Source organism: Phragmites australis, chromosome 2, assembly GCF_958298935.1.
Source record: "Phragmites australis chromosome 2, lpPhrAust1.1, whole genome shotgun sequence".
In the NCBI taxonomy this organism is placed as follows: domain Eukaryota; kingdom Viridiplantae; phylum Streptophyta; class Magnoliopsida; order Poales; family Poaceae; genus Phragmites; species Phragmites australis.
In genome coordinates this window covers 46,763,160-46,775,329 of record NC_084922.1, presented here as the reverse complement: position 1 = coordinate 46,775,329, position 12,170 = coordinate 46,763,160, and the positions used below count along the sequence as shown (strand labels likewise).

Here is a 12,170-nt window from a genome sequence, read left to right as displayed (position 1 = left end):
GGGAATCCATTGCGAGGCCCTTAAGGAAGGTTAGATGGAAACCTGGCACTTCGTCGTTTTGCTATGATTCCTGCATTTCTTGGCTAATCGCGGCTTCAGATTATGCAGATGGCGAGAAACCAGCTTCTACAAGGAAACTGAGGCGTCTTAGAAAGCATACGGTGGACAAAAGTGCTACGACCACTGAGGAGCATGTTGTTGACGTCGCCATGGAGGTCAAGGGGAGTGAAACCGAAGGTTGCTATCGGGCAAAAATTGAGATCACTCTGTATTTTGTTGCATTGCATACTTTGTTGATGTCATCCAAGGCTCCAAGCAGTTTGATGATTCGGTGTTTCATTAATGGTTTCTCTTTTGTAGATGCTGGAAACTTAGGTCCCTGTGGGAGTTTTAAGGACCGCCGTGTACTAAAGGATATTTCCAATGGTGTGGTAGAGAACAAGGATGAGGTTGTGAAGGAGATCAGACAGAGTTTCACCAGGGATGGTTAGTGAAAAATTCGAGTTCCTGTTGCATAAACTTTACACTGGTTATTTGTTGGTATGACCTGTATGGATTTTGGTTCACAGTGTTAGTTTCATCCTCTTTTTGACGTCAGATGGCCAAAAATTGCATACGAGCAGAAGATCCAAGCGCCTACATGGCAAACCAACCGGAAATCAAGACTTGGATGGCAGGGATACCGATGATGGCATATTTGAGAACAGCTGTAGTAGCTACGACGTTGGTAAGATTGGAAGAGCGAGCTGCTTACTATTTGAAAGACCTTTATGATGCATGACATTGTATGCAGTTATTATATGTGTTTTCAATTCTGAGCGTTTTATTTCAGAGGAGAGAAAGTTAGTTACAAAAAGAAGGTCAAAGCGTCTCAGAGTGAAATATACATCTGAATATGCCAATGGTGATGCGACTGAAGATAAAGATATATGGCAGAGCTCTGATGATGGTAAGATGAAAGTGTCAACTAGTTACCAAGAGATGGCATACTGCACAATTCTAAGTCTGCACCACGTCTGCACTATGTAGATCGTGACAGTTTGGTCCCCCGCCGAAGATCAAAGCGCTTTGGACCCAAATTGAGAACTCGAACTATTCCAAGTGACGACGAAGATGACATTGAAGCTGTTTATTGTAAGTGGACACATTTGAGCTGAGAAATTTTGTTTTATTTTTGAAACAAGGATACCACTTTAATAAGAGATGTTTGGTTCACTCTTTTTGGTGCGCTGTGCAGTTTGTCACCTCTTAATACCTATTTTTTGGGGGAAAGTTGTGTGACTTTGTTAAGCCAAAGCTTAGTTAATTTAGGCTTTGTTAATGTTAACTAAGTTGTAACATCTGTTCATATAGCATTTTTGAAGGCAAAAGGACTTAATACAATTCCCTGAGTTTCTTTCCTCTTGTTTTTTGTTGCATACTAGATTTGATGTATCAATTTGTGTAGTTTGAGTTAACTTGCAAACTTTTCTTCTACTGGGCTTTTATTTCATCTGTTTACTTGATCATATGTCAAAGATAACACCTCTTTATGACTCTAAATAGTCTTAGCAATCTACCTTTTTAGTAACTTAAGTTGATATTTGTATTATTCCAGTCCTAGTGGAATAAATGCAAATGATTTGACCTAATCCAATTCTATAGTACATTTGACTTTTGAAAATCTCTCTCACAGATCACAGGAAGGTAATTCCATGTAGAAGAATGTCAAAGCGACTACATGATAAACGTAAAGCGGATCACATTTCTGATGTATGCCAACAAACAAAAGAATTAATTTATTAACCTTTGTTCCTCATAAATAGATATTTTTTTTTTTTGCAAAGAAATGATGTTCAACATTTCCTGTACTTCTCTTAGGAGAGCCGTGTTGAAGCTTCTTCACCTATGCTATCAGCATCTTCATCTTCAGGTAATAAGTAATAACTGCCCAAATTGTTAACAACCATAAGTTATAACCCTCCCTTCATGAGTTCACAATAAAGAGTAAATTATGTAAACTCACCACAGAAACATTAAAAGACATAATTATTTCATATCTTTATGGGCTTATGCATGGACAATTCTTTGCACCAATGTTCTGGAATGACATCTAAACAATAAACACAACGGATGCTGTTAGTAATTTTCTTCAACTGTACTTTTTTGAAGATTCCAGTTGTGCTTGTGTGCATACTGACAACCATCCAATACTTCTTGTTCTTTTCAATAACTTATCTGGAACCTGGACTTGTGGTATCTTTAAACACACCTTTTACATTGTCTAATAGCTTGCTTATTTCAGATAATGAGTTATTGTGCAACTTTGTGAAAGCTAGACCAAGAACTTCCGGACCAATTTGCTCGATTTGTAAGGTTTGGTAGCCTGTATCATTTATTTGTTTCTCATTTCCCATATCCTCCTTTGTAATCCCTTTTTATGGGTTATTTGTTGTCCCCCAGAGTGGAACTGCCAGCTCTCATCTCATTCGATGCCAGAATTCTAATTGTTCAGTCCGCTTCCACACTTTCTGTCAAGATCCTCCATTACAAGATACTAGCGGAACCTGTGAATGTCCTTTGTGCAAAATCAATCAAGTTTCCTTGGCCAGGGCAACAGAAGAGCATCCGATAAAAAAGATACAAAAAATTGTAGGTAACAGAATGCTGGCTATTCAGGAATTGGGTTTCGAATATCAATTCCTCGTAAAATGGCATTCACTTTCTCATCATCATGACTGCTGGGTATATTTTCTCCTTTCTCAATTCAAATACAATAATTTGTTCTGCTCCATCTAGCTTTTTAATGCAGCTGCATTGGCATTGCAGTTGGTGATTTTGTGCAACACTGTCTATGTGTACTATATTTTTTGATTTCCCTTTATGCGCATCGTTGTTAGCAGCCGACATTCTACTAGTAATACTAGTACGTATTGGTGCCATTATGAAGTTCTTTTTTCATATTTGTACCCCCCAAACCCCGTCCCACCGGCACATGCACGCGGGCACATGCTGGAATAGTTCAAAATTACGCATGGTTATACCTATCCAAATATTTCCTAAGCCAGATTGGCATGCTATTTCACATCCATAGAGGTTTTTCAAGGTAATCATTGTGATCATTTTAATTATCACACCTTAGACATCTGACTTTTACTCTCTCCAGGTTCCACTTGAATGGCTTCAAGTTTTTGATCGCCTAAGAGTACAGAGTTATCTGAAGAAGAACACGTAAGCCTTCTCCATTACGTGATTTCTTAAGTCATCCCACAACCGTGTAATTGTTTGTGTTATTTTGATGCCATGTCAACCGGTCTTTTCAATGCAACCGTGTCTGTGCATTCATCACTTGAAGTTTTATTCATTGACTTACTAGAACCATTTATGTCATCTGCAAACAGTGAACAGATAGTTGATAGAACTGTTATTAGTAGTTATAGCCATTCCCATATGCTTTATAGTAATCACTAATTTTGGGCCACTGTATAGCTTGAGTCAAATTATAGTTTTAGTTCAAGTGCTAATCTTTTACCTACTTAGTTATTTGCCTTTTCTTATAGCAGAATAACACATTCTATATGATTTATGGACATGATAGTCCGAATCACAAGTAGTAATTGGCTGACACTTGTCATATTTCAAACTACCTTATTTTCTTTCTAATTGTGTGCCTTTTGTAATTAACTGGTAACGTTTCCTTTTTATTTCTCTTTTCTATGGTTCTACAATTTAATTGCGACAGCTTGCTTAAGGAAGAATATTCAGAGGATCATCGGAAACCTGAATGGTTTGAAGTAGATCGTGCCATTGCTTGTCGGAGGAAGTTTGGGTCTGATGGTACATGTGACATCTTGACTGCTTTTCATGATAATAAAGACTTTGAGGAATATGAGTTCCTTGTGAAGTGGAAAGGCCTTGATTATTGTGAGGCTACATGGGAGGCCTGTTGTACGGAAGGTGTGCAGGATGCTGTTTCCATGCTTGTCGAAAGACATCAAGATACTTTGAAAAGAATTGATTGTGTCAGCCCAATATGCCTTGAGGCGGTGGTTCCGGAAGATGTCCACAGTGGTGCTTTATATGACTACCAGCTTCAAGGTTTGCAATGGATATTTGATAACTTCAAAAGTAGGAGGAACATTATTCTTGCTGGTATGTTCATGAACTCTAAGGCTGTAATGCATGACATACTTTATACTTGTATGTTTTTATTTTATATTGATAATTATCCTAGTTTATGTGATCTCTGAGAATTGTCTTATCAAATTTATTCATATTTGGGGAACTTGTCTAGCTAGTCGTGAAGCACAAGGTTTTGCTCGCTGATGTGTAAGGAAAATGAGAAAATTATGCCAAATGATAAATCAAAGCAAAAGGGAGAAAAAGAGACATGCTACTATTCACACCAAACTCTTCTTTGTTTCCCTTAACACGTTTTGATTTTTAAGTCGAAATATGAAAGGGTGATGCAGCACCTGGTAAACTACACACCATTTTTCTGGATTTCTTCATGTTTTTAGTGCCTAAACTGAAGATAGATTGCACAATTTCACCACGAAGGCATATTGCACCTAATATATTGCGCACATTCACATGTATCAAGAATCTCAGTTATCATGGAATATGACTGACCAGTGACCACAAAACTTATCATATATTTTCTTTCATATTTTGTGACATCATGGAAACGTGATAATGTTAATTCCTCTATTTCTTCGTATTGGCAGATGAAATGGGTCTTGGCAAAACTGTGCAAGTTGTTTGCTTTCTCAATCATATAATCAAGGGAAGTTTCACAACATTTCCGGCACTGGTTCTTGCTCCTAAGAGCATCCTATTGCAATGGGAAAAGGTATGTAGACCCTTACATAATCTTTTGCCATATTATCCTGAGGGCTCTAACATGAAAGGTGTGAATATGCTTGATGTACTTTTCTTAGAAAATGGAAAACAGCAAACCTCCTGTGTGCTCTTTTGGCATGCTTTCTTTTCTGTTCTTGAGTTCTTTTGCTGTTTTTTCTGTTGTTTGGTGTTGTAATTGGATTTGTTCTTAAATCTTAATGCAATGACATGTAGTTCTCTTGCGTGTTCAAGAAAAAAAGAAAACATCACGCCTCTGCACATGTTTGATGTGCTGTGCCATAAATTTATGGTTTCTTAAAATACCATTGCATCCTAGTTGATTACTATCCATGGACAGCGTTATATCGTATTTACTGCATCGTTTTTTGGGGTAATTTTTTTAATGGCATCTTTGTGCATTAGGAATTTGGTCGCTGGGGAAGCAATCTTAACGTTATTATCTATCAAGGAGACAAGGAATCTAGGAAGTGTATTCAAGCTCATGAAATGTACTCGTCTCAAGGAAAGATTTTATTTGATGCTCTCGTTACAAGCTATGAATTTGTCCAAATTGATAAAGCAGTTTTACAGAAGTTTAAGTGGTCTACAATTGTCAGTAAGTTTTTTCTGAGATATAGCTGTGCTTGGGTTTTTACTCCCTAAGCATCTTCTTCATTGATTTATAACTTCTCATTTTCAGTTGATGAAGCTCACAGAATGAAGAAGCTTGACTGTAACCTTGCAACTTGCCTAAAGCGATACAGTTCTGAGTTTCGCTTGCTGCTGACAGTAAGTCTTACTTATCCTATGCAGACTTCTTGCCAATTTTGCAAGTGACTTCTATGCATATGGCCCATATTGTTGTTTCACAGTGCATATTCAATATCATTGGTAAGCTTAGAACTTGGCTGGTTCCTGCTCATTAATTTTGTGGGTGCTCAAGCGAGCCTGATAATAGTTAATAAACTTAGTTTGGGAACCAAGTTTGTTTAGATCTTTTTTTCCTCGAACGTGTATGAGAGTTGCGTGTCATTATATTAAGAAAACAGAAAAACTCGGAAAACAAGTTTGATTACAAAGTTGACCAACGGCCGGGTTAGTTTTTAAGTGAAAGGTCGCGCCACAGACTTAAACAACAACCACGGCCTATAAGTTCAGCTCAACAAAGAACACAATTGAACAGCGCCTCCCAAGCACCAAAGTGTTGTGCCTCCACACTAATCTCCCCTAGAAGACCTGTAACCGAGGGACGAGCGCCATCAAAAACGCATCTATTGTGGAGGTTCCAAATGAACCAAGCCACCAGGATCAATATAATTATTCTGTTATTGGGAATTATTTTTAATCAAATTTAAGTCTTTAAAAGCTGTGCAAACTGAACTTGCAGTGGGTTGGTTCCCACAGGCTGTGGTCAACAAGAACTTATAATCAGGGACAGACAAACTAGAAAAACAGCAATAGCTGTTGATACTATATTAAACCAAAAGCAAATCAACTTGAGGGGCACAAATAAGTGCGAGACATTTTTTTCTCGAATACATAGGACATGTGTGTATCTTTGTATTAAGAAGGGAAAATAGAGTTTGATACAACGACCAATGTTAGGTTGGGTAGGGTTCACATGATACTAAAAGCTAATATAGATGAGGAGGAATAACCATAATAGAAGCACCGGAACAATATCATTAGTTAGAGTATTGATCCAACGCTATGCAACAGCTGCAGTAGGATTGCCATCTTCTTGGCTCTGGCAACACACCATTGTTCCGTGTCCTCTCTAATTAGCGCCGTGAGAGTGTTAGAAGAGGCACGACGCTCCTTGAAGTTGATGTCGTTTCATGAAAGCCAGATACGCCATGAGGTTAGGAGAATCAGGGAGTCGAGGCCCCCGCGGAAGTCTGTGGCCACACATCCTCGGAGGTCAAACCACTAGGTGATGAAAAGGATGTTCTCAGGAGGAGGGTGCACGCCCAGAACACACCACCAAATCTCTCATGGCAGTACATAGTGTAAGAGCAGGTGGTCGGTGGTTTCCGGAAATTGGGAACAATGTGTACACTTGTCCAGTTTGTGGGCGATCCAACTGGGTTGGTTGAGGCATTTGCTTTGCTTGCCCCTTAAGTCTTTTATTTGAATGATTCATGACCTGTTTTAGAAATCTCTGGATCATGCTCGATAATTTACATATAGAAAGGCCTTGTTTTCTCTTTAACCATACTATTTATTTTTTTCATAGCAGCAAACCCTACTACGTAACATTTGTTTTTCATTTTTCTACATTCTAATTTCTTTTCTTTAGTGTTCTGAACATGTGTTTGGTCCGTATTCCTCATGTTTCCATTAAACTGTACAGGGAACGCCGTTGCAGAATAACATGCTGGAACTATTTTCATTGCTTCATTATATTGATTCAGATGAGTTTTCTGACCCCAAGGCTGATGGTCTGTTTGCACCCATTGAATCTGGAAAGGTGTTGACCATGGACGAGAAAATTGCTCGGATCCATGATATATTAAAGCCTAGGTATTTTTTACCCTCTAACAGGTGAATCGAACATAGCTTAGTTGGTTAGGTTCCTTGTGGTGGAACTTGTCCACCTGGGTTCAAGTCTTAGACTCGGCATGGATGCTCACATTTATAAAAATGGCTATATATATCCTTTACATCTTGATGTCCTGTTGGTATAGAGGCTGGAAGTAGTACTTCATCTAAAAAGTCAATTGGTTGGATGTGGTTCTTAGTTCTTACCTGTTTATTTTGCTAGGATGTTGAGGAGAATGAAATCTGATGTTCTAACAGATTCCATGCCTACAAAGAAGTGGGTAGAAGTTCCATGTGCACTAACAGATTCCCAGAGAGAACTTTATATTGATATTTTAGAGAGGAACTATTCAAAGTTGAATGGTGCTATTAAGAACGGTCAGTAGAAGAGTTGCTCTTGACCTTTCTCATTTCTTTGATTATATAATGTTTTATTGCATGTCTTCAAATTTCTTGCCAACTCATATTTTACATTCATGCTAACAGTTTGTATATACTTATGCAGGGAAGAAGCTTGCTCTGAACAACATACTTATGCAACTGAGAAAATGCTGCAATCACCCTGTAGGTTTTCCTCATGTTAATTGATGAATTAATTATTTATCTATAATTATTCACTTGAATATAGTTCTTTCTCCTTATATATTTTTTGAAATTTGTGCTTTTGGAAAGTTCACAGTTGTGATATTTATTTGATAATATTTTTTGTGAGGTGACGTTAGCAAAATATGTGTTGCTAAGGAAAAGCTTAAAGTTGGCCTTAATACTGTTCGCAGTGTAGTGTAGTACGAGCATAAATTATTACATGTAGTGTTTTGAGGCAAACTGATTATTGTGCCTGGCTGTCGCAGTGTGTTGCAGAGAACATCTTTTTTTTTTTGTACAGATGTGCTGTTTGCGTTGTAAGTTATTGTCATGCTGCTCAATCAACTAATATCTACCTTGCTTCAGTATCTATTTCAAGGACAGGAAACTAAACAGCAAGCAGAAGATATTTTCCTTTCACTTGTTGCTGCATCAGGGAAGCTTCAACTGTTACATAAGGTCCCTTCTATTGCAATTACACGTTATCTCAGCTCTTCATTTTAATCTTTCAACTTGGAGGCATACTAATTCTTGAGAATTTCTGATCAACAGTTGCTTCCAAGATTGAAAGAAAGGGGAAATCGTGTACTGATCTTCTCACAAATGACCATGATGCTTGATATTCTTGAGGATTTTCTTTTTTACCTGGGTTACAAATATGCGCGGTATGCTTCTTTGATCAACCTGTCATCTCATCTGTCCTGCAGTTTTATTGCACTTTGATAATATTGTATCTTAACACATTGTTCCTGTTAATTTCATTATGTACTGCATTTTTGGCACCGATAACATGGAGTCTGAATTCCTTTTCATCCACTCCTTGCCTGTGTTGGCACTTGGCAGCATTGATGGACAGACATCACTCTCAGCAAGACAGGAAAGCATAAAAGAATACAACAGAGCTGAAAGCGAAACATTCATTTTCTTGATGTCAACTCGTGCTGGTGGTCTTGGCGTTGACCTTGTATGCATTCTAACACTTTCCTGATTAGCTTTTCTTTAACTTGAAATAATAGTCCTGATAGGTGATTTCAGTACCAGCAATTAGCTAAGCCCATTTGTGCGTTGATCTAACGATGCTCACTGTGTTGGCAGCCTGGTGCTGATAGAGTAATTATATACGGTGAGTAGTTTTCAATGTGTGGTCATCTATGCCGACTTCTCAGCTATAGTCCCTTGGGCACTAATTATATATTCCATTTTCAGATCCTGATTTCAACCCATTTATGGACTTGCAAGCACAATCCAGGGCCCACCGGATTGGGCAGACCCGACCAGTAGTTGTTTACCAGCTCATTACCAAGTGTTCTGTTGAAGAGAAGATACTGCAGAAGTCTAAGCAGAAGTTGGCTATTGAGAATATCTTAATGAACTCTTCCAAGAAGCCAAATGCAGATGAGTTGCAATCTGTACTACTCCATGGAGCCAAGGCAATTATTGACAGGAAAAAGATCAGTGCCACTTCAATCAACTTTGACGACGAAGCCATCGAGAATCTCCTAAAGTTAGACCCTAGTTCTGAAGAGAAGTGCTCTACAGATGATAACGGTTACCTTGGGAGCATTGTGAGCTTTGCGCATGGCGGGGAAGATGAAGAGCCTGGATCCCCCAACGTCCAGGATCTGATAGTTTATAAGCCTGCTACCCCCAAGGTGGATCTTGGCCGTGGTAAGAGGCAGAGGAGAGCCGTGAACTATGCTGATGCGATTGAGAACTCGGATAGCGATGATATGTATGCTCCAGAGGATTCCTCATCAAGTAGCAGCTCTTCTGACAACGATAGTGAAGAGCCAGACCGCGTAATTCCTGCACCCATAGTTACTGCACCTGTAATTCCTGCACTCGAAGCTCCTAATGGTTCATCATCAAGAAGCAGCTCTTCTGATGATGAGCAGCCTGATCGCGCAATTCCTGCTCCTGAAGCTCCAAAGGGTTCCTCATCAAGTAGCAGCTCATCTTCTGACGATGAGCCAGACAGCCTAACTCTTGCATCTGAAGCTCCAAGGGGTTCCTCGTCAAGTAGCAGCTCTTCTGATGACGATGACTCATGCACCCGAACCTGAAGTGATCTCAGTACTTAACATCTGACTTAGACGCCCATCAGGCCATCACCACTGTATGGGCTCATTTTGCCTTTTGTTTATTCTACTCTTGTCCTTGTATATGAAGTGCAAGCTAGGCTACAGAGCGTAGTCTTTGTACAGGAAGTCACCTCCGTAAACAATGTTTTATGCTAAAAGTTTCACGTCAAACTTTGAGCATTTTATGTGTAATATTCAGTGAGCGGCACCAGTTTACTCTGTTCTTTACGTTATGTCGTTGGACTTTTGTCGTTACTCGTTGGAGTGTGCGTCATGGGTAGCTTGTCTTTGTTTGTTGAGACTAAGAATAGAAATAATACAGATGAAAAAAGAGGATTAGGTAAAAGACGAAAGATAATGTAATTTGTGTTTGATTGTTTAGTTCATATTTTTAATTGATTATTATCTTCTTATATTTAAAGGGTTGTAGGTCTTAGTTGTAATAGATCAAGACTTTTAATTTAAATCTAACCAGACTTATATATATGATTTGGTTATACCTATCTGATTTTCAAATTTTATGTAACTAATATATATTTTTTCTTTGATTATGTAAAACTCTCATATTTCTATCTGAATACGCTTTAATATAGTCTAATCTTGAGTTTGATAAACTCTTTCATCTGTTCGGAGACTAAGCGTAGGAACAAACCGTGATTGCTGATTGTGTGATCATTAATTGTGACCATTGATCGTGGTCACGTAGGTATTGTTAACATAGTTGGAATTATTATTCATCTGGTTAGAGCACTATTTATTTGTTTGGATGTACTGTTTATCTGGTTATGGTACTGTTCATCTAGCTATGGTACTGTTCATCTAAGTCGTGGTACTGTTTATCTGGTCGTCCATTAAGTCAATTATCGCTGCAACAACCACTATAAATACCAAATCTCATCATCAACAAGTCCCCTTGTTTTGGTGAAGCTTTTTCACTAAAAAAAATATATCATCTCCATACTACTTTTCTTAGAACGATGATCAAGACATCGGCTATGAATACCTTTTAGAACGATAGTGACCAATATATTGGCCATATTTTTTTTTACATCTTGCCATACACTAGGATAAAATTTCTTCAAGTATCGTCCATTAATAACTCTAGACATTTTCTCTTCTTGCAAATTTTCTACTAAATAAGAATTTTTAGGGACGATACTTACAATTTTATACGGACATTCATAACTCGGAGACCATTTGCCAAATTTGTTGTCTTTCGATCTTATAGGTAAAATAGTCTTCCACACAAGTTCACTAATTTGAAATGACTTTGCTTTTAACTTCTTGTTGTAAGCTTTGGCTACCTTTAACTTATCTTTCTCTTTCTCTCTTAAAGTCTTCAACCTTTCATCCGTTACTTCATCAATCTTGTCCATTATTAGATCATAATAATCCACAATCGACAGATTATTCTGCTCGACAAATCTTAAAGCATTAAGATTCATTTCAACAGGTAAAATAACTTCTTATCCATAAACAAGTTCATACGATGTTACTTTAGTGACATCATGTCTAGATATACGATGTGTCCACAAAGCCTTCGATAGAACCTAATGCTATTTTCTAGAGTGTTCTTCTACCTTCTTCTTAATAAGTTTAATCAAAATTTTATTACTAGACTCGGTCCGACTATTGACCTGAGCATAATATGGAGATAAATTAAGCTTAATTTCCAATGACTCGACAAATTCACATATCTGATATGACATGAATGAAGTACCTTGATTTGTAGTTGAACGGAATGCCAAATCTATGAATAATATACTCAAAAATAAAGTAAATTACCTCATTATGTGTTATGTTCTTGAGAGAAACAACTTCAGCCCATTTAGTAAAGTAATATGTAGCAACCAATATGAAGCAATGACCTTTTGATGATGAATGATGTATTTAGTCGACAAAATCCAAGCCTCAACCCCGAAACGGCTATGGTTTGATAATAGGATGCATCATAGTAGCATGAATTAATTGAATATTACCAAATTTTTGACATGCCTCGCATACTTTATAATGTCCAAAACAATCATGAAGCATAGTAGGTCAATAAAAAACAACCCTTTTCAACAACCATTTTATCTTACACGCTGACCGATGTGTGCCACATATGACTTCATATACTTCACTCATAGCAACTTTTGCTTG

At 37.9% G+C, this 12,170-nt stretch overlaps 1 protein-coding gene across 1 annotated transcript; it reads left to right on the top strand.

The window, feature by feature from the left end:
* The first annotated feature begins 209 nt into the window (after nt 1–209).
* On the top strand, nt 210–10,010 carry LOC133908254 (uncharacterized). Its single transcript, XM_062350256.1, has 21 exons — nt 210–486; nt 599–727; nt 833–949; nt 1,030–1,134; nt 1,676–1,752; nt 1,861–1,912; nt 2,285–2,355; nt 2,443–2,724; nt 3,146–3,210; nt 3,722–4,131; nt 4,707–4,831; nt 5,245–5,437; nt 5,522–5,610; nt 7,175–7,344; nt 7,586–7,740; nt 7,868–7,926; nt 8,314–8,406; nt 8,500–8,612; nt 8,791–8,911; nt 9,043–9,070; nt 9,154–10,010. Exons 1-21 carry the CDS (start codon nt 210–212, stop codon nt 10,008–10,010), a joined length of 3,588 nt encoding a protein of 1,195 aa, XP_062206240.1.
* The last annotated feature ends 2,160 nt before the right edge of the window (nt 10,011–12,170 follow it).

Excerpts from the sequence above, each read along its gene's own strand:
- LOC133908254 (XM_062350256.1), top strand. The coding sequence starts at position 210 with ATGGAGGTCAAGGGGAGTGAAACCGAAGGTTGCTATCGGGCAAAAATT. Across the intron at positions 1,135-1,675 it reads TGACATTGAAGCTGTTTATT|ATCACAGGAAGGTAATTCCA; the intron begins GTAAGTGGACAC and ends TCTCTCTCACAG. Across the intron at positions 8,407-8,499 it reads AGCTTCAACTGTTACATAAG|TTGCTTCCAAGATTGAAAGA; the intron begins GTCCCTTCTATT and ends TCTGATCAACAG.